The sequence below is a fragment of the Pestalotiopsis fici genome (assembly GCF_000516985.1).
Source record: "Pestalotiopsis fici W106-1 unplaced genomic scaffold PFICI_Scf_6, whole genome shotgun sequence".
Lineage (NCBI taxonomy): Eukaryota > Fungi > Ascomycota > Sordariomycetes > Amphisphaeriales > Sporocadaceae > Pestalotiopsis > Pestalotiopsis fici.
The window spans coordinates 1,057,308-1,079,263 of NW_006917096.1; the positions used below are offsets into that span (position 1 = coordinate 1,057,308).

The following is a 21,956-nucleotide window of genomic DNA, read 5'->3' on the forward strand; positions in this document are numbered from 1 at the left end:
AAACACCTCATCTGCTGCGCAAGCGCAAATGTCGTGAATGAACAACGCAAACATGCCGCCGCCAAATACTCCAGAGGAGGGTGAGCTGGCGCCCTCCAACACTACGCCAGCCCCAACCAGCAACACAGCGCTGCCCCTCCGGCCCCTCGTCGGCGCAGCAGCAGAAGCAACAGCCGTGGCCAGCAGCAATGGCGGCAGTACACCATCGCCCGCATCCGCCGCCGTGGACCTGCGCCTCCTCGATTACCAAGACGCCATTGACGAGAACCTCATCTGCCCCATCTGCCGCGTCGCCCTCGTCCAGCCCGTCATCACCCGCTGCGACCATGTCTTTTGCCAGCGCTGTCTGGCGCAGGCGCACGCCCTGAGCCCCGTCTGCCCCATTGACCGGTCCGCCCTGAACGACCTGGCCGCCGACGTCCGGTCCGCCCCCAAGATTGTCCACAACCAGCTCGACAACCTGACGGTCAAGTGTCCCAACCGCGCCCGCGGCTGCACCCTCGTCGTTGCCCGCAGCCTCGTCGAGAACCATGTCTCCCGCTACTGCGACAAGACCATGGTGCCGTGCCCGCACCCCGGCTGCGCCCACACCGTCGTCCGCCGCGACGCCGGCAAAGGCTGTCTGCACTACGACGTCGAGTGCGAGTACTGCAAGGGCTCCATGCTCAAGGCGGACCTGCAGGACCACCAGGACTCTCAGTGCCCGAACCGTGAAAAGGAGTGCGAGCTCTGCGGCTCGCCGTTCCTCAGGAACAAGCAAGAGGAGCATACCAAGGAATGCCCCGAAGTCGAGACCGACTGCCAGTTTGCGCCCTTTGGGTGTGTCCAAAAGACGGCGCGCAAGTTTCTCGATGACCATGCTGGGCAATGCGAGTACCGCGTTGTTGGGCCCGTGGGCGAGCAGATTGCAGAGCTACGATCTGAGCTCGGTGCATTGCGAGAAAAGGACAGGTTAAAGGATCGAAGGATCAAGTTTCTTGAGAACAAGTACTTTACCATGCCGGCCGCGACCGCATCTCCCGAGACCATTACCGACATAAGCCTGCCCGAGTCGTCTTCTTCTACGGCCGCCGCCGCCGCTAGCACAACGGATATGGCGCCGTACGAGTCGCGGGATCAGTACTTCTTGTCCTTGTTCGAAACCATGGAGTCCAAGGTGGAGCGCCTCTCGTCGGCGCTGCAGGAAGTCGAGGGCCGGCACTCCATGATGCTCATCAACGAGACCCTGCAGATCAAGGACCAGCTCACCGAGATTCGCAGCACCCTGGGCGTCCTGGGTATGCATGTACGCTGGCTCATGAATTTCCGCCTCCAGGAGCTCGGCAAAGTCGGCCCGGCAGCCGCCGCAGCTGCTGCTCCTGGCATGGCTACTGGTTCCATGGCTGCCAGGAATCAAGACAGCAGTAATCCAAATCTGCCACGGAGAACCAGTGATACATACAGGGAGAATCCCCCGCGGTTATAATAGGAAATGATGAACGCAGCATGAAGGGCGATAAGCGCGTGAGAAGTATGGTTTTTTTTTTTGTGCTTGCATTACAAGGGTCTCACGACACCTTGCGGAGGCTGCGGATCAAGAGAAAGCATCATGGCCCGGCGTTGAGGGGGGGAGGTTAGCGGTTCTGGCGTTTACGGTTAGACATTGATCGATTTATTGGTATCCAATGCATGGATCGAACGACATTGAGGCCAAAGTCTTTATCATGGAGAAACAATTTGGACAGGCTTTTAGGAGATGAAGTTTAGCTGCAATGAGCGGATAAACAAAAGAAATAGTAGATTGAAGAGCCAATGACTTCGTAACAATACAATGCTTTGAGAGAGAGAAGGAGTTGCCCCCAAGGGTTGTATGATGCCCACAAACCTCTCACGATGAACGTCAAGATCATACTCGCTTTCCTTCTCGACAATGCTGTTGACAATGTTTACGGAATGAAGTAACATCTAATCGGATCATACGAATCGCTACAGTCTCTTGACGTACCCATATCTCTTGAGCCGTTTGGTGGCAAGGACGAAACTGATCCATTCTAGATGATGACAACTCAATCTGCCTTGTATCAAAAGTAGACAACTCATGATCGCATATCATAAGAGCTTGTTAAACTCAGCTATTGATGCTATTTCTTGTCTTCATGGCAGAAATGTCGACTCTCCCATCTTCCAGCTACGTGTCATAAGCACGCAGTCAGCCCTCGTAGGCGAGGGGCCCAGCGGGAATAAATTCGGCATGGCACGGAAGTCTGGGTGGCTTGTCATGAAACTGAGGTCCATTCCTCCGTTGCTGTCTCTATTGTTGTTGATGTCGTTGTCGTACTCATTTTCGCTATTATCAGGTTGTCCTTGAACCAATGGAGGAGATTCCAGTGATGCAGAGTTATCGATAGTTCCCTGCGGCTCTACCGAACAGAAGAATTATCGTTAGCAGCTACTCGAGCAAATAGTGTTCATGACAAGAAATCTCACCTTCAGAGACGGTGATATAAATCTGCAAACAAGCTACCCGTCCCATATGGGCAAAGACCCGACCCGAGGCATCCTGACAAAACTGAATGTGTTTGCCTGCATAGTCGTCGACATACCACTCCAATAGTCCATGGTAGACCTCGTGCGTGGTAGATATCGTGCCCGGGGGGACCCTCAGCGTCATGTGCCCCTGGCCATTTTCCGCTACGACGACTTGGCCATGGCTCCGGAGCTGTCCATTACCGTCTAGATGCAGATGGGCAGTCTTGAGACAGGGTTCTGCAATTGCACTTCGAGAGGTGAAGCCGGAAATATGGTGGTGCCTCGTGTAATTCCTCATACCATCGTGCGACAGATAGGGAAGCATGATGCCGTCGGCTGGCCCTATAGCCACAACCAGATTTCCCCTCAGAGGTGGAGGAACACAAGCGTCCGAATAAATGACCGTAGAGGCAACATCTGTGGCTCCTACGTTGCTGAACCAATTGTTTCCACGTTGACAGTCGTCTAATATTTGCTTGGAGAAGATGCGCGCTTTGAGAAAACTGGTGATGGCGTTGTAATAAATAACGACCAGACAGAAATTACTAATAAAACAAAAAATATAGTGGGTGAGGCCTAATAGCCTGACAAGTTGTTGCTTCCGAGGCATAATGACGTGTTACGTGGAGTATAAACACCAACACTCGTATGGGGATAAGTTCAAGAAAGAAAAAAAGACGAACAAGAATTGACAAACAGTTCACCTCTTAATCAATGGCCATGCCTGCCTCGTGTAGGTCCTATATTCCTTTATTCTGCATGCCTGAAACACTTTTGATCAAGGGCTACGCGAGGCGGACCGCCGTGGATAAATCTGGATCATCGCAAGGGATGATGCTGCGGGTGAAGCAACAATGATTCAGCTGCCTGGCCTAGCAAAGTCCTAAGCACCTGGTATATTTTTGGTTAGATCATTGAAAAACTAGGTTACCAATTGGGAAAATCAAGTCGTATGTAAGAAGAAGCAATCTCGGTGATCAACAAGGCATAATGCCTTGGGGACGGGATGCCGCCTTCGACTCAGCCCTGTAGGCGTTTTTCTTCTTGGCGCTGTCGAGCGTAAAGCAATGGTTCTATTCAAAGTCAAGGATCACGTCTTGGTGCGAATTTGAGCAAGCATCAAATGCAATTCGAGATCCTTCAATCGAATCATGAAAACAGGTCAGAGTAAACAAATATACCAATACATGAGTCTCTCCCCAACTGCACAAGTTTGCCCATTCCAAGATCCAACACAATTCACATTACCAAAACAATCCAGTACAATAGGCCCAAAGCATTCCAAGTGATCTCGCCCCATTATCGGGTCGTCAGCTGCCATGAAACCGTTACTCATCTTCATCATGCTTCTCCTGGTGCAACTCGAGACCCTTGACCTTGATGACCGTCTCGATGTGCTCAAATCGAAGCGTTGTTTGCTCGGCAGTGGCCAAAAGGGCAGCCGTCTTGACCACATGCTTGATCTGACGGCCGTTGAGTCCCAAGTGACCGAGGATGCGCAGGTGGTCGGCTGTGATACTGGGTTGGCTTTCAGCATTGATGAAGTTGCCCCAAATACGCTGTCGGGCCTGTCGATCGAGCATGGGGTAGTCAATGGTCAGATGAATGCGTGACTCGAAAGCTGGGTCAAAGGCGGATATGCGATTGGTCGTCAAGAACAGCACGCCCTGATAGTACTCGAGGAGCCGGAGGAAGACGGCCACGAGCTGGTTCTTCACCAGGCTCGATTCAGATCGCTTTTCGAGAAAGACGTCGCATTCATCCAGCAAGAGAATTGCTCGCCAGGCTGTGCAGCGATCCATCACCCTGCGCAGGTTGGTTTCGACCTCGACGGCCGTGATCCCCAGCTCTCCGGCACTCATGACATAGAGTGGCTGTCTGATTTTCTCAGCCACGGACTCGGCTGTCAAGGTCTTGCCAACACCAGCATCTCCCTATAGGTGGACACTTCATGTTAGCAGCCTATTCAGTGACTATCTTAAATGAACCTCGACTAACCTGCAACAGTATGACGATGCCTTTGCCCTTCCCGCGGATTATGTCGTCAAAGTTGTTCTTCTGGGACAGCTGGACTTGGACAAAACTCAGAATCACCTTCTTGACCTCGGGCTGCAAGACTAGAGCATCGAAGGCGTGATCATCCCAAGCGATATCTCCTATATTGTCCACGATGAATGTTCCCTTGGAGAGAAGATATCAGCTCATGTGCAGCCACATTTCCAGCTTGTTGCTCGACTCACCCAATCTTTGTTTGTAAGACAATAAGCATGGACCTCAGGAGTACAACACGCCAGCTCTTCGTCAGTCATCTGAGCTTGAATCTTGGGCGTCAAGTCCTTCACTGGCTCAATGACAATACGACCATCCGTAATCTGCAACGTGTTAGCCTGGAATAGAACCACGAAGCATCAAATTGACCGGTCCTGAAACTAACCAGCACTTTCTTCTCTTTGATTGAGGCAATTCCCGAGTATGCCATGTGCTTGGTGCCGTTGAGTTGTTCAAATCTTCTGCCCCGATCGACCATTCTCTGGCGAATGGACTTGTCGGCAAGAAATTGTATGGGAATGAAAGGCAAGTCCGAGATTGGCAGCATGCCTTCAAATGCCTTGATGGACATTGAATGTGAACTCCAGCCAAAGGACTTGCCATCCATATCGATGAACATGCATGACAGTAAACCACGATCAGTATTGTAGTGTTTTGTGATGAGCATGCGGTCCTGACCATGGATCTTTGCGTAGACCTGAGTGCCTGGCTCGAAAAGAGCAAAGAGATGCTCAAAGTCGATGAGGCCATTGCCAAGCAGGTCTTTGGCAGTAGCCCTGAGAGGGTCCATGATTTTGGCCATGACGTCGTAGAGGAGGCGAATATGCATAAGCGCTGTCTTGTTCTCTTCTTGTTCCATGCACTGGAGAAACTTGTTCCAACGGAAGTAGAATTGGGGGAAGGGTGCAGAAAACTTGATGGTTTTGGTGGTAGTGTAGACTCCGGGATATCCATCAAAGACTGTAGCAAGAAAGTTCCTCAAGTAGGGACTCTGAACAACGATGGAATGTAAATTGTAAGGCAGTTTACCTCGCTCGTATCTCGTCACGAGGGCGTACTGAAGAGAGACATTGCCGGCTCCATCGTCCTCGTAAAGATCGCGGGAACGATCCAAGGCTCTCCACTGGCTTTTGTCATGGGCTCTGAAGAGTTCAAATGTCATATCAAGCATTCCGCTGCCATTGTACTGAACAAGCTGGCTGGATTCCTCTCCAGAGATGTTGGGCTCCATCTTGGTATGAGTTACGATGGTGTAAGGGGTTTGTCACGTAACTCGAGGCTGAGTTTTGTGAGTAGATGGAATGGGAAAAGTTGTAGTAGTCAGACGCCCTTTAAATATAGAAAATTTCCCGCGTAATGAAGTGCCTTGGTTACTGCAGAATACCTTCCTTAGTTGAGATTTTCCCAAGCAACAACGATCCTTGAAAATTCTTCAGCAGGCCCTCAGAATATGCACCTCAGAAAGACCTTCATTGCCCAAGGGTCGACTTGCATCGCGCTTGTCTTTATTCTTTCGGTCATACCGGCATGCTGTTCTTTTACCTACCTATGCACCAACTAGTTTGTTCATGTTTAGGTATCTTTCTTTGAATTTGTAACAGCAATTCTAGAAAAGTAGTCTGATTCTATGCATATCTCGGCAACGAAGACTTTCCTTGTTTATTAGGCCTTTTCTATCAAACGTCCATGACTCAAGTCTCACAGCTCCATTCTTCGTATCATTTGAACCTAAGAGATTACTTGGGGTATTGCTTTCTCCTACAGTAAATCAATATGTGTCTCTAAGAAATCAAAGAAATAAAAGTCAGAATAATGAAAACAACCACAAGTGACCTGTAGATGGCCAGCTTGGTCTAAGGCAGCTCTACCAACAGCCTCGGCGCCCCCATCTCTGCCGGTACAGCAGTGTTTCCCGGTTCTCTAGGTTGAGGAGCTACTTGTCTATTCGCAGACTCCAGGATCTGCGCACCGTCTGCTTCATATCGTATCACTCCCCTCGCAGCAGTCTCCTTCTGCTCTGGCCCATCCACGGGGCATCCATTGACATCCTGCCCTTCTTGTCCTGCATGCCCTTGCTGCTGCTGCCGCAGCTTCTTCTTGTAACTGGCGAGGCGCAAGAGCAGGTAGGCCAGGCCGCCGCCGCCAATGAGCACCACGGCGATGCCGGCACCGATGCCACCCCAAGCCCCTGGCGAGAGTATACTCGCAGGGCTGATTGGCGATGAGCTTGACGGCGGTGGCGAGTTTGACGATGACGTCTGTGAGGGCGGGGCGTTAGAGGTCGCACTTCCCGACGTCGGTATGCTCTCGGGTGTGATACTCGAGTCGTCTGTTGTACTGTTGCAATATGGTGTGCCTCCAAAGCCAAGATTGTTGGCTTGGGCAAGGAAATGTGTGCAATTAAAGTCCGAGTTCCAAGGCTCGAGTCGAATGCTGTTGTGCACAATTTTCAAACTGGGAAATATGTTGGATGCGCGCGAACTGCTCAAAGATACGACTTTAGCCGGGTATTGATGATGACGTTGTTGTTTATTACGGACTTACGGGTCAATATACCCATTCAAGTAAATATCGTCGGCTTCTTCTAGCTCTGGAAACCATCCGGGCAATGTAGTGAATGGATTGTTGACAGCATATAGAGATCCAATCCGAGTGATTGTATTGAAATTCAGAGTGCAATTGACATTACCCTCTATATTCAGGCCGCCGGAAACTTTCTCGAGGTTGGGAACGTCAATGGTAATAAACATGTTTTCTGTTATATTCAGATTTCTGCCAATTGAAACCACGTTTTCGAACATCATGGAAGTGACCATGTTGCCATTTACCCACTCAATCGGTGGAGGCTTGTCGAGGATGGAAGGTCCCACGATCATGTCGTTCCGTATCTCGTACTGGCTTCCGCCAGTGAAGCCGGTAGATATATTTGTCCATATGATTGTGTCAATACTTTGAAGATCTCTCCAAAACCAGTATGTGGGATGAGCTTGCTGAACCTCCATGGTATGTATTTCAGACACATTCCACAGGGTGAAAACTGTGCCTACCGACTTCAAGAGGCTCAACTCCGGGAGATTTTTGATGCTGATAACGTTGTTTCTTAAGTAAATCTCGCTGGCACTGGCGTCACGATCGAAGTCGATAGTCCCATCAGAGATGTCAGATATACTGAAATTCTTTTGGCTGTACTGAGATAAGTGTGAGCAATCAATATCTTTCAGGGCTGGGCTTCCCGTGATTTCGACTCTTCCAAGTTCACGATCCGATAAGTCGACAATTTGAAATGGAAGCTGTATCTTCTCCAACGCTGGATTATCTTGGACAAGAATATTCGAGATAGGAACCGCCAAAGGCCGCGACGTAAAGTTGAGCTGCTTATCAGTCGAGCTTGTGATTAGGAGGTTGTCTATCGGCCCGTCACATCGTCTGAACGGTCCTTCCTGGATATCCTCAAGACTGGAAACTGTAATATTTCCGGGGCAGGTCTCCAAACTCATGGCTGCCGGCTGATGGATGGTACTTTGACTTCCTGGGGGACGAGGAAGAGAATATCACAAGCCCTATGGCCAACGATAGGAATCTGAACACAAGAGGTCATAATATGTAGAAGCGAAATGGCAAAGTAGAAGAATAAACCAAAATGCACGTAAAACACCGAGCCATAGTGGGATAGAATTTGCCTCTGTAATACGCTTCCATTTCCAATTTCCAGATCCAGTCGTGTGGTTACGTGGGAGTACCACCAAGCAACTCCTGTACACGTACATTACCGGTCTAGACGCCCTTCAGCTTCGTAGACTTTTCGAGCAGCCGCAATCCGGTAACACATTTTTGTAGCAGAAGAGACAAACAATGCTACCTAAAGCTGTTGTACAACATCCTGAATAACCCAAGGCGCTCATACTTGTTGAAACCAGATGCCAGAAACCAACGCGCGTAGCATCAGCACCGGGTAGGCACAGAAGACCAAGCTGCGTCTTAAAAACCCAACTATTGTTCATGGCCTTGGTAGTGATTGCAGAGAGGGTGAGATGCGTACAAAGAGCACTGATATGAGAATTGTGAGTGACGTGCATTGGAGAGCCCGGTCAACACAGTATTAGTACCTTTGCGTCAGCTACTATATCTGCCGATCGAGCCTAGACGATGGCATTATAACTATTCATTGCATCACCACTCGCAAATAGCTAGTCTTGTAGTGTTGAACGGGTCATGCCGCCTCAATCAATTATGGCTCAAAAGGGCAATTGCCCAGTCAAGCACCTATCAAAGGCAGAAGCCTTTATTTGAAAAGGCATCAATCGTGAACCAAAAACGTACAATTCTCCCCAACTCCTCGGCTATACCTCAAAAAAAGCACAATCCTACACACGTAAATGCTAGCTTTGCTGCGACGCCTCATCTTCTTGGTCGTAGAGAAACTTGTCGGCTCTCCGGTATCTAACCTTTGCGTCTTCTCTTGGCAGTGTTCTGTGATTCGGCGTCGGCAGCTTGCTGTTCAGCATCGTCCTCAACGTTGCTCACGTCGCCGCCAGATACACTGACACCGCGACTGACGCTTGTACGGCCAACCGTCGATGGTTGAGCATTGCGCTCAATCTCACTCCGGAGGTCGCTCAATAGCTTCTCAACCTCAAGAAACATATTACGAGTTTCCTTGACAATACCATCCTCGTCTACTTCGTAGCCGACAGCCTCATCGCTGTTATCCTCCGAGTCTGGCCTCACAAAAGAAGGGCCAACCCCTCGATCGGGATCTTGGTTATACATGATTGAATTTGCAAACATGTGAACAAGTTCTCGTTCAAGCTGTGCGATGTTGATAATGCCCTTGGGAGGAATCAGATCAACCGAGATGGGGAGCCACACATTCATAGCGCTCGGGTCGAGATCAGGGAGGGTCTTTTCGAGAGCATGTGCGGCTCTTTGACCACCGTTGATCGCTGAGCGGATGCCTCTGAGGTCTTGCGGGCGTAGAATAATGTCGGGGTAGCCCGGCGCATCTCGAGGCTTGATTGGCGCAGCAAACATATTCGCATGGCGATGACTCGTGACTTGCTCCAGCGCAGACTGACTGACTTTGTTGAACGAGCGAGTCCACAGCACATGAGTAGGGGGGGCTGGCGGGCCACGGTTGACTGGAGAGTCCTGTCTCTTGCGCTTGTTGGTCGTGCGGTAGCCTGCTCCATGCGTCTTGCTTGGGCCAGCCTCGTCTACCTCAGTATCGCCAGCATCTTCAAAAGGTTTGGGTGTAGCTTCTTCGTTCTTAATGATACGACCTACATCCGGCTCTTCTGTAGATTCCTTGGTGGCCGGCGGCTTCTGAACGCTTCTTGACAGCCTGCTCGGCGCTTTAGGTATGGTTGCATCAATCTTTGAAGAGGGCTTGCGTGTTTCCTTCTTGGCCCCTGGCGGTGAAGTTTTTGGAATACTGGCTGGTGGAGGCGAGGGACTCAAGGGTTCAAAAGCCGGACTCTGAGGTTCAAAATAACCGCTTACCTCCAATCTAGGAGTAGATGGAGTGGGGGTTGACGTCCATCTTGTACCGTGACCTCTAACCACATGAGACAAAATACTAGCGGATACTGGCGTTTGTGGTTGAGATGATGGCTGAGTTGGCTGAGCGGTTGAAGGTGGCACTCTAACCATGGGACCAGGCGGCCGGGCCGGTAGTTGCTGATGTAGTTGTTGCTGCTGCGGCTGCTGCCGGGCAGCACCCGTGATTTGTGCTCCAGGATGAGGCGGCTGTTGGGGAAATGGTTGTTGAGCCGAACGCTGAGCAATTGGCGTTGACGGCAGTGAATGAGATTGCACATTAGGATGTTGTCCTGGTGGGACGGGGGCCGCCAAAGGAGGCCTATGTCCAGCCGGGGGCGCAACTGGGAATCCACGACCAGCCGGATGAGTCTGTGAAGGCAAAACTTGTTGTCGTGCTCCAGGTTGTCCCGGTTGTCCTGGGTGCAATTGAGGCTGCTGCTGGGCATATTGAGGGGAGGGAATCGCAGGCGCAGTAGCAGGCCCGCTGGCGTTGACTGCTGGGTGCCGATATGGCTGCGCCTGTTGAACAGGTACATCCTGATGGGTTTGACGAGGCGGTGGAGGGGTCTGACCAGCATTCTGTACAGGTCCTTGAGGAGGTACTAGTACAGGTTGAGCGTATGGGCCGTTCCCTGGAGTTGGTGTTCTCCCAGGTTGCATATGCGGTTGTATATGCGGCTGAGATGGCTGGCGGTTGCCATACTGAGCTTGAGGGTGCTGAGGATGCTGAGGATGTTGGGCATGCTGCTGGTGTAAATGCGGGTGGGGCTGATGATGCGGGTGTTGAGGTTGTACATGTGGATGAGGGTGTGGGTGTTGTGGAAGCCCGGGTTGTGGTTGATTCTGGTAGGATGGCGGTCTCGCGATCGTCTGGCCATTGTACGGAGGGTGCTGAGGATTAAAGGGCGGCTCCCATTTGTAAGTCCCTGGTGTTTGCGGTTGCTGGAGCTGCGGAGAGGCATGTGGTGCCGGGCTTTGGCTCTTGGGTATGCCATGCGGGCGCTGCAGTCCATCCGGAGTAGGAGGTTGTGGAGTCCCTGAACGGGGAGGGAGCGAATATGCTGGCGCTGCTTGAGGATGCTGCAGCCCGGAAGGAGGAGCTGATGGCGGTCTGTTGATGTTGTTTGGCCTGGGACTTTGCGTGACTTGGCGCACATCGCCCGGCGGTCTCACTACAGTCGGAATCGGCGATGGTGAAGCCTGCGATGGTTTGCGCTCGAGAGCAGGCTGCGAGGGCAGCGGAGGATGTGAAGCAGGTCCAGCTTTGGCGATGCTTTGCGCCTGGGCAGCCGGTATAGGCACCGGTGTATGATTTGGATGGCCATTGAGTCGTGGGGGCTGCACTGCTTTTGTGTCAACTACTGGTGGCGCACCATTCGGTCTCGGAACGTTTGGTGTTTGACGGGGCACTGGGCTTGCTGTTGCCGGTGCCGCTGCTGCCGGTGCCACTGCCGCTGGAAGGGTAGGCTGCGGTCGCGGCGGTGCTTCTAGGTCCTTGATCTCGCGCTCGAGTCTGTCGAGAGCCTCCTCATCTTCCCGAATGCGACGTATTATATGCTCCTGATACCTAGTATGAAGCCTATCGACAAGCTGCGGGAGCTTTTCCCTATGTGCCTCTATATCCTTGAGCGCCGATGGTGATGGGCTCGGCAGCTTTCGTTTTCGAGACGTCGGCGATAAATTTCCACCATTAGCGGTCTTGTCGTCGGCTCCGAGCTCGCGCACTTGATCCTCGCGAACGAGGCGGTGAGCAAGCTGCTCGAGCTTTTCCGGGCTTAATCTTTCAGCATCATAACTGTCTTGAAGGTTGATAAAGCCGTTCTGCTTGAGCTCGTCGGAAATGCGCGGGAAGGCCTCGGGATTGATGCCGTGCTTGGCCAAGAGTATGAAAAGAAATAACGATTCAATAGGCGTGTTTTCGGTCGCCGTGTGATTCATGCCACGAAATCCACCTCGCGAGTGGTCGGGATGACCGTCGCGTCGTTGCAAGAGGTGAACCGGCGCCACGTCTACAGGTGATGGTCAGTGCCTGACGGGCAGAGGGAGGAGCAAAGCCATCAAAAACGCGATGAAACGCGGAGGAAGGGACGTACTGAAGGGTTGGATCGCAATCGCTGGGGTCTATTAAACCTGATCCGATGACTTCCCCTATGAAAATCGCGTCGCAGTGAGCCGTATCGACGATGAGGTTGGCGATGCTGGATTGCGTTGTCGAGGAATTGTCACGTGATCGCAGTGTCTGGATGGCAGAATTTTCAAAAAGCGCGTCAGGAATCCGGTGTTTCGCGGGGGGATTGATGGAAAGTTGACCAAGCAGTGATCAAACCGCGACCTTTGGTAGGCTCGAACTACAAGGTACACTGGGTGAGGCTAGGCCTGGTTGGGGGAGCTCCAAAGCCAAGCCTAAAGTGAGTCTAGGTAGAAGGTGTATGTAGGCAAGCTGGCAAGCCAACGTTTTTGCTGCAACGTACGAAAATACATGTACTATCGTGGCGTTGCAGCTCTGTCTATGTATGCACGTTAATAACTAGTAGCTGGGACCGTTACTTTTGACTTTTGACAATTGCACTGCGTACATGGGCAGAGAATAATTTGGTAATTCTTGTTGTTGTGTGATGGATGAAAATGTGCAAAGAGACTCTGGAGACAGGGTAGAGAGAAATGTTTGGCCAGTCACTCATCACGATCGCTTGTGGTATCCTTGGTTCCCGAAATGTTCAGTCACACAACTTCACAGTGAAGTATCAACCTCATCCCTCCTCTTTTCCCAAAGAGAAGGCAAGTTGGTCCTGTATCCTAATACTCATCAATAATCTAGCCCTTCGCAAGTGCTGTGTAAACTTGGACGACTTTATGAGGTGGTGACTACCTGAATGAGTGCCATTTTGAGGAAGAGACCTGGAGCCCAACTCGGGAGTATGTAAGTTAAAAAGATACCTTGCGTACAGAATCAAGGTTCCCGGAAAGCTTTGGCCATGAACTACCAAATGGACAGAGCACCAAGTGCCCCCAAATGCCGAGCAATTCAAGGTTGATTGAAAGATGCACAGACAAACAGGTCGCGAAGGCCCATCGTAGGTAGTTGGCCCAGCAGCGAGCACAACGTGTTGCAAGTCTTAATACCCATTACAAGTATATCGTAGTCAGCATAGGCATACGCAGTCAACTGTCGAAGCTCAAGGGCTGGGATATCCTATACCCAGTCAGCTCTCGTCGAGGCCCATTAATGATGTGATGTCCCAGATCGTTCACACGTATGACAGACGGGGCAAACTCTTGTCTATTTCGTCTGAAGTCAAGTTCTTGCAAGGCGCACATCGCGCCCAGAGCATGTCGTCCAGGTCCAGGTCCAGCATCCTTGGGAGCTCGACGATCCCCACGTCACACAAGAAATTTCATTGGACAATGGCTCTTGTTGAATTGTTCAGCTGCTTGTACTGTACCCAGTACGTACGTGTAGAAGAGCCACCAAGCCACTGGGAAGACCTGAAACTCATGCAGAATGTCATGTCATCGAGACGGATACGGCGAATATAAGCTGACTCGAATGCCATTCTATAATAAGAGCTCACCACTTTACCCTTTTTGTGTGTTTCTTTATTGGTGAAATCGTGCCCACCCACTGCCGGAAGCCGATAAATGCTGAAACAAGTTCTGCGTTCTCGCATCTCAAGTGGCTTGCAGCTTATGGCGTTCGTCATTCTCACATGCATTGACAGCCCCGAGGGGGGGAAGACAGATCCATCTCCTGAGACCTGGGGTTAAACTCTGGGGGCTAGAGGCTTTGTTTGAAGTATGATTTGGCTAACGCCTCTCGAAATAATGTAATATGAGTGGCAGAAATCTGCTACGAAACAAGATGACAAAACGTAGCACGGAGTAATTGTAGTCTTGGTTTTGCGAGACCTGGTGCCGGACACCGAAATTGAGCAGCTTGTGACGTGATGCAGTTGCATTCGCGGCATTATCAAGTCCTGATCTGTACGGGACATTTCCTGATACAGCACTGCTGTATGCTGCGCAAGTATGTCGACCAGGCCAGTGTCAGAATATTTGTTGGCATTGAGTTTATTTTTAGCCCCTCAGGTACCGTCATGTAGGGCGGTAGGGGCGGGCGATGTATGTACATCCAGTTTGCAGGCCAAGATGACGGTAATGTAGGTATGTATGGTAGCGTAGCATGTGCGGCTGACTACAGCTACAGCGATTATTCGCCCAAAACACGTGCGCTTACTTTGGTCTGCTGTCACGATCAGACCCCGTCGTCACAGGATGATGGAGGGGGGAACCCCTCCGTCACAAGGGTGTGTCCAGCAGTCACCGCTTCTGGGATGACTTTTACCATCCAGGTCACAGCCTTGCCATTGCGGTTTGTCTAGAATGAACAGGATGAAAGAGGAAGAGAAGAAACTAAGAAGAAGCGAGGATTTACAAATCGTAAAACCCGGTTACGATCCATGTTTTTCAATGTAGTATAGCAGATACGATAGTACATTGATACATTAAATGAAGCGGGCATATCCATATCTGGCTCGTCAATTAAAGCCGCCAAAAGAGAGCTCCAGAAAATCAGGGGACCTCCAGCCCGCAGCGGGGCTTGATCCTCCTCAAGCGCATTGCGGTGGAATACCTGTGTGATGATATTAATCAAACTTGACTTTATCATGCGTTAGTCCGGGATTGACGATGACGGCATAAAACGCCCGGCGAATCATACTGAGAAGAGCATCCGATTTCTCTTTTTTGCTTTCTTTCATCTGCCGCCCCGGCTATCGGCTGAGGCTAGCGAATGTCGACTCTCTTTATGGTCAACCGACACGATGTACCGCAGGTGACTAATAAGTTGAGCGATGGAGGATGGGATTCATGGTCGCATGGATACATTAGACGAGCGAAGTGGGTGGATGAAGAGGAAACTTGACTTGTTCATGTATCCTAGAGGGGTCTGGTATTGGGCCAGGGAAGCCGGCACAAACTCGAACCCAGGCATTCTCCTGGCTGATTTGGATCATCTCCAACTAGCGGCGGACTACGCTCATTTCGAATGTTTCGATTTCCAATTGACGGGACCCTTCGATATGCTAAAAGAATCTAGCGTCATGCCTTGTACAAAATCATAATAGTAAGTCCAGTATTGACAGATGTCTGATTTACGCGCCAGATGAGTACTATGTATGTGATGGTCTAATGTAGTGTACATCGTCGACATACCCAGGTGTGAAGTAGTGTAGTACTAGGTAGTTCGTGGCCCCGGGAGCTTCCAGGGGCTAGCAACCCAGCGTTCTAAAGCATATCTCAGCTCTCAGTCAGTCAATGGCCAGCAACCTCGAGACTTCATTCCTCCTCCTCCTCTCATGGGATGTGAATAATTGTCTCGCATTATCCAACAGTTTTGTACAGGCGAGTTGTCTTGCATTGCGCCTACTGCCTCGTTTTGCGTCTGTACGCTCGAGTCGGGTCACTATTCTGTAAACGTTGCCCAATGAGATTATCATTGCCCATATCCCACTATGTACCACTCTATTGGCAGCATCGTCATGAGATAGATTGCTCATATTATTGCTTGCATTCCGTCATACTATATAATACAGTTCCCCCAGCAGCACCCTAATAACTGTTGGTTCGGGTAGACACGAGCATCATGATCAATCAGCAGCCAGCCCGTACATGGTTCGCATGATCGAATTTCCTTCTGCCGGTGCAACTCGTGAAAAGAAAAAGGCTTGTTCCAATCTGTTTCAGACGTCTTTGTCCGAAATTGAACTATGTATGCCCAAGTCATGTCAGGCCCTAGGATTCGAGGTTTCCACATGCCTACCTGCATCCTCTCAATCTACGACTGAATGAGTAGTACAGTACATTTACATACCCTAGATTTTTCTGTTGGTTCAAGGTATCTAGACGCCCGCTACTGGGGGAAGTTGACAGCCTGACACACCCCTTTTTTTCCTCCGTCTTCCTCCCCTCCAGGGTCGTTTGAGTCGGTCAGCTGCTTTTTTGCCTTGCCGTGCAGCTTCCATGCTACACCCATCTGCTGCTTTGTTGCTGCTGTTACCGCTGCTTTTCTGGGGCCCCTCCATTAATGGGATGGCCTGTCGCTGTTGTCTGACCGATTACCTACTTGTAGGCTTGGCCTGAGTTGCGACCATTCCCTAGTTAGCGAGCCCCTTCCTCTAAACAGGAACTGAACCCATATTACTTCGTTCTTCCCGCCGACTCTTAACTGCTGGCCCCATAACATTAAAGTACTTTCCCCCCCACGACCATTGACACTGCGAGCTCCAAAGTCCCCCAGTACCTTTCGTGCCCCGGTGCAGTCTTACCTCAACTCGCAACCCACTAATACTACTACTACTTGCTCTTCTGCCTCGACTTCTCCTCCTCTTCCTCCTCTTTTTTCTCTTTCTCTCTTCTCATTCTTCTCTCTGCTACTCCTGCCTGCTTGCCTTTACCCTGCCTTGCTTTGCCTCGCGGCTACCAAATACATTACGTTGCATCATCATCGTCTCAGCCCTCAAGACGTCCAACCCACCAAGATGTCTCGAATTCAGGATACCGCTACTATTCACCGGTCCGACGATGAGCTCGACCGTGACTGGAAGCCAAACGGCCGCCGTCCTCAGTCGTGAGTCGTCCTGTAAATTTATTACCAGCCCAACTATACACCCAAATACAATCGTTGTGTCTGGAAATGCCATGCAACGAGTATGAGGGGTGTGATATAGGCTCCAAGAGAATGCAGGGACATGGCTAACCAGCATTGGCTCCAACAGCACAGTTGCCCGCTCCTTTAGCGCAGAGTTGATGGACATCTTCCGTATTGAGAACAGTCTTACCGACCTCGACGACAAAGTAGACAAGAAGTGAGAACCCCCGACGCAACTACCAAAAAACCAAGGGAAAAATAAAAATTTTGGTGCCGTTGCTAACGCCCAGATCGCAACTCTTTTCAGGAAGCAAGAAGTCAGCTCGCAAACATCTGAGCTTGAGGCTCTTGAGCGCCGCATTCGCGAGATGGAGGAACGCCTAAACCGTAACAAGGCCCACGCCACAACCGGGGCCAGTGCCGGGGCTCAGCAGCAATTACCGGTTCGCCAGCAGGGCGCCCCGGCCCCCGTCCAGAGAACATCTCGTCCAGGTACGGCCAAAGCCCAACAGCCAGCTCCTCTCCACGGAGGCGCCATGCCGCCCACTCCCACAGCCAGCGAAGGTGAATACGAACTCGTCCCCGAGCCACGCCATCCCAACAACCTGTCCTCCTCTACCCATACCTACAATGACTCTGAGAGTGGCCTCGAGACTCGAAGCTTTGCTGACATGGTTCTCGTCTCTAAAGATGGTGATCACGACTCGTAAATTCTTGTCGGCGTGACACGAGTGGCTACACGAATTTTGTGTAAAGGAGACGCCTGAGAAGATTTGGACCAACGCATCAAACAGCTACGCGTGCGAAATACGGCAAAATCAACATATCCTGGGATTCGAGAGCAAGCTTTTACAAAGTTGCGCATTACGAAACGACATGCCAAAAGTCACAAGCTCAAACGAGATTGGATGCGAAAATCATCCGGATTGGGACAACTTCGACTCTGCATCAGACGGCACATGAGACTATAAGTCACGCAGACACCGATTAAAGATTTTATGAAAAGCCCCAGGACAAATACCCACCCATGAACAACAGCTCCCGACCATGGGAGCAAACCACTATAGATACCCTCGTTCAGAGATTGGAAGCGGACAGAACGAGCCCAATCCCTCCCGACTTCCGGCGTTTTATGGCGCCACCTCGCAAATTTCTCGACGGCACGCATAGGGAACAGATTTATTTATCTTTTTTGCATGATTTATCGATTTTTTAGACATCAACGATGGATGCCAAGGGATTTTCTTGTTGCATCGGCGTTGACATTGGCATGGCATATGTACGCGAAAAGACAAGGCTCACAAGATTGAGGCTTTGTACAAATGAAAGAGCAGCACGAGGGAGAAGGATGATGAATCAAGAGGCAGATGATTTTTTTTGATTGGCAATTGATTTGCTTATCGAGGAGTGAGATCAATTCACATAGATATTATACCATTTGGTGTCTTGTTGAACTTTGCTTTTATTGCAGTTTTTTTCTTGCATTTGGGGACTCGGTTACCCAAGAATGATTGTGCCAAAATAATGAGAATAATCCGTGTACACCAATGTAATATAACGAGTCAACCACTGTCTTTTGAGACACAATTCGACTCCAAACTTGGTTTATCCAGAAAAGGGTCTTTCTGCAGACAGCCAGAGTAACCCACCAACAATTCGATATTCCACCATCGGCTTAAATCTAGTATTGAGCTTGAACTCGAGGAAGCGGATATAGTGAGTGGACTGGCAAAGGACGGGCGGGTTGATCCATGATGGGGATCCTGCTTGGGACAAAAAGACGCCGGCTAAACTCTAACGGCACCTGGATTTTGCTGTTGCCAGTCTAAGATGAAACTGTGCTTGATGAAGAACAATGCCGGACAAGTCAAGCGTGTTGACTCGTGTCCTCTATCCCTGAAGACTGCAGGAGATGTCACGTCATTACTTATACTGAGATGCAAAGCTTGACTCAGATTTGTAGCATTGATCTAGAAGCAAACTAATCTAGGTCTCTAATCTAGAGCATCCGCTTCATCCATACTTTCAAATACACTACGCGCTTAGTCTTTCATGGAGACTTTATCATTTTTCCCTTTTTTCTGTAACTAGATGAATTGCAACGAGAATGCATCTGACGCCAGCAAATCGTCCACTAGATATAGACAATTTGGTCCTTGGGCTCTCACAGGATGATCTTTCGGGTCTTGTTGGCCATGATCTCCTGAGCACTGCGAGTATCTGACCATTTGCCATGTCCTGCCAGGCCTCGTGGTGTCATGGGCGGTAGAGACTTGGGCGCAAAACCAATGCGCTCTTGAACGAGGTTCCAAACCTGGAAGCCAGACTTCAGAAAGACATCGCCAAGAATTCCCTGAAGTGAGGTGAAGCCTCCAAGGCTTTGGAGACCGGAGTAGCAGTATCCTTCCGGTGAACCCTTGGTGTCCAGGACTGCATATGGCAAATACTCCCCTGGGACCTCACCTTGAACAACATTGTCGTCCTTGTCCGTTAATTCCCAGATGAAGCTCGGGGGTGTCGAGTTGCAAGGAAGAATCCAGCCGTACTCAGTGTACGAGAAGTTAGCCAGGGGAACATGGTTCTTGTAGTACGCCGTAACAGCTTCGTCGGGTGCATAGAACAACGTCGAGCCTGTATCCAGGATAACCGTGGGTGGGTCGGAGAATTCATAGGAGTAGTCAGAGCTGTCCTTGGCGGCAAAGCCCTTGAATGAGACACCCCAGAAGCCATCACTGCTGTCAATACCGACATACTCAATCTCAGAGTCGTGAAGGCCGCGATCAATAAAACCAAAGTTGAAGGATCCATCACTGCTGTTGTGGCGAAGATCGGTGGTGAAAATAGGTTCTTCCAGAACTTCTGGTAGGAAATCGGTCAGTGACTTTTGTTTTGGCTTGGTCTCAATGATCTTGCTGAAGGCGAGGCCGACCAAGCCTGACATTTCCTTCTGGTTGGAGAACTGCGTCGAAACTTGCTTCGCAGACTCGATAGTCATGTCCTTGATGATGAGGTCTCCTAGGGCAAAGTTGTCCTTGTACACGACACCGGAAGAGCTGGAGAAATCGCCGTACATGATGCTCCAGGTGCAGTTTGGAATCAGCTTGGCAGTTGTCGAGTTATTGATGTCGAAGATTGTCTGTCCCTTGACGTTCTTGGTAGCAGTATCATTGGTGAAGACCCAACTGTCGACAAACAAGTATTAACACAGGTCCAGGTGGTTGACAGATTTAGGTAACTCACGTGTCGGCAGAACCAGTGTCAAAGTCAAGGTAAAGTCTCTGCGAAGGGGTACCAATATCAGCTGGAGCAACCCATTCGAGGTCACCATTCTGAGAGGAAGCAGGAACACGGCCAGCTATATCGCATGTTAGTATTTGTTCTTATGTGAACTTGAAGTTATATTTCGATTTGGGCATGACGTACTGTCTCCAATAGGCAATTTCTCTGCATAACGATTGACGGCGATCTTCAGACCATCAGGAATGGGAATGTTGTACTTTGACAGGGTTCGGTGGTACTCCAGAGGGCCGTTGCGTCTGCCCTTGAACAAACCATCGGCGGCAGAGAGGGTTGCAGTCTGATTGGCGATCTGGCGAACCGGACCAATCATGCCACGAGCAGGGACGGCAACAGCAACGTTGATAAACATGGCAAGCACTGCGACCATCAGGCCGACCATCTTGAGGCCAAACATGCTGGCTCAAGGTTGAAAGCGAATGTCGAAAGAAGGTCAGATGACGATGAGAGAAATTGGCGTTGACGAACAACAGTCGGCGACGAAATGATTGGATGGAAAAAATATGTCGCCGGCACACAACAAAAGGGAAAGACGAAGAAGTGATCGCCGAACAGAAGGTGATGACGACGAGAAGAAAAGAAGAGTAAGTCGTCGAATTAGGAAAAGCAGAAAGATTGCATCTGCAGTCGTTGACGGACGAGAAAGGAAAGAAACGTGAAAACGCAAAGAGAATAAAAAGATTGTGCGTCGTGCAAACCAGGAAGCTTGGGAAATCTGGAACGCCGTTGCCAGTTTCCAAGGGTCTGTGTTTGTTTGGTGGGAGGTGGGAGGACAAAGTGGAAGGAGCAGGACGCTGTAACCGGCAGGCACTTTTATAATGTCTCGGGGCGTGGTCAAACGACTGACAGCTCAAGGAAGGCACCTGAGCAACGGTTCGAAAGGCACTGACTGACTGACTGACTGACTGGATGGGTGGGCAACCGGGTAAAATGGCCAAATGGAGTTGAAGGACAGCTCAACTAACACCGAGGTACCTCTGAGTAGATAGATGGAGCTAAACAAGTAGCCAGGTCGGTTTATTGACAGTGTTGAGTTGATAACTTCTATTTTCCCCCAGCGTTTGAAAATCGGGACTATGGTGCGTACCTGCTTCCTTCACTTTTACATGCATGTCTGTGTGATGTCGGCTGCCCGAATTCAGTTCAGACCTTGTGGGTAAAGTAAACGGGAGGTGGCTTATACGATCGGGTCCATGTCTGGTGGCTATCTCATGCACGTCCATGTTCTATATATTGAAAACCTCATTACTAGGCACCAGTTGGCATGTCTACAATGCGGCCGGATGAGATTGCCGAGTACATATGGACAACAGAAGGTATGATGGCGTTGTTGCGATATGGTACATTCACACACTGGCCTCTTGAAATATGTTGGATGCAGGGCCAACCGCGCAGGTCTTTCCAATCCAGCTGCTCAAATACCATGACCAGCTTCATGAATCATTGCAGTGAAGAAGCGAAGGAGATAGAGAAAGGGAGCAGGTTTGCTCGCCCAGAAATGATAGATTCCCTTGAGTACTATGCTACACTATCTAGATTGCGCAAGACTATCTGATGTACCGCCAGCTCCCACCAGAAACAGTTGCAAAATGTTCTGTTTACATGTATTATCTACGTAATGCACTGCGCCGAGCTGTACGTGTACAAGAGTAGCATTTCCATGGTTAGCCTGTTCCAAGAATGCGTAAACGAGCATTCGTAGATGAATTGAAAAAAAACAACAACAACGGGATGGTGCAGAAAATTCCCACGTTACTCAGCAACTACCCAACTTTGCCAAGATCAAGGACGAACGGAGGCGACAGTGGGAGGCGATGGGGAAGAGAAAATTTGTTATGAGTTTCAGTTCGAACCCTCTGCCGCGGTCGAAAATAGGGGCTTGCCGTGGACAAACACTTTTGAGATGCATACTTCTGTC

At 50.2% G+C, this 21,956-nt stretch overlaps 6 protein-coding genes across 6 annotated transcripts; 2 read left to right on the forward strand and 4 right to left on the reverse strand.

Annotated features, from left to right (window-relative positions):
* Nucleotides 1-52: 52 nt before the first annotated feature.
* Nucleotides 53-1,465, forward strand: PFICI_08791 (uncharacterized protein; the record flags this gene model as incomplete). Its single annotated transcript, XM_007837372.1, has 1 exon — nt 53-1,465. The coding sequence occupies one exon, from the start codon at nt 53-55 to the stop codon at nt 1,463-1,465; it is 1,413 nt and encodes a 470-aa protein (XP_007835563.1).
* A 2,371-nt stretch (nt 1,466-3,836) lies between these two features.
* PFICI_08792 (uncharacterized protein) lies at nt 3,837-5,788 on the reverse strand (the record flags this gene model as incomplete). The annotated part of the gene is made up of 4 exons (XM_007837373.1): nt 3,837-4,442; nt 4,507-4,689; nt 4,749-4,880; nt 4,943-5,788. The coding sequence occupies 4 exons, from the start codon at nt 5,786-5,788 to the stop codon at nt 3,837-3,839; spliced, it is 1,767 nt and encodes a 588-aa protein (XP_007835564.1).
* Nucleotides 5,789-6,410: 622 nt separating this feature from the next.
* Nucleotides 6,411-8,054, reverse strand: PFICI_08793 (uncharacterized protein; the record flags this gene model as incomplete). Its single annotated transcript, XM_007837374.1, has 2 exons — nt 6,411-7,038; nt 7,102-8,054. The coding sequence occupies 2 exons, from the start codon at nt 8,052-8,054 to the stop codon at nt 6,411-6,413; spliced, it is 1,581 nt and encodes a 526-aa protein (XP_007835565.1).
* Nucleotides 8,055-8,997: 943 nt separating this feature from the next.
* Nucleotides 8,998-12,033, reverse strand: PFICI_08794 (uncharacterized protein; the record flags this gene model as incomplete). Its single annotated transcript, XM_007837375.1, has 1 exon — nt 8,998-12,033. The coding sequence occupies one exon, from the start codon at nt 12,031-12,033 to the stop codon at nt 8,998-9,000; it is 3,036 nt and encodes a 1,011-aa protein (XP_007835566.1).
* Nucleotides 12,034-16,631: 4,598 nt separating this feature from the next.
* On the forward strand, nt 16,632-17,451 carry PFICI_08795 (uncharacterized protein; the record flags this gene model as incomplete). Its single annotated transcript, XM_007837376.1, has 3 exons — nt 16,632-16,720; nt 16,821-16,958; nt 17,049-17,451. The coding sequence occupies 3 exons, from the start codon at nt 16,632-16,634 to the stop codon at nt 17,449-17,451; spliced, it is 630 nt and encodes a 209-aa protein (XP_007835567.1).
* A 1,454-nt stretch (nt 17,452-18,905) lies between these two features.
* PFICI_08796 (uncharacterized protein) lies at nt 18,906-20,435 on the reverse strand (the record flags this gene model as incomplete). Its single annotated transcript, XM_007837377.1, has 3 exons — nt 18,906-19,923; nt 19,982-20,096; nt 20,165-20,435. 3 exons carry the CDS (start codon nt 20,433-20,435, stop codon nt 18,906-18,908), a joined length of 1,404 nt encoding a protein of 467 aa, XP_007835568.1.
* Between the last annotated feature and the right edge of the window lie 1,521 nt (nt 20,436-21,956).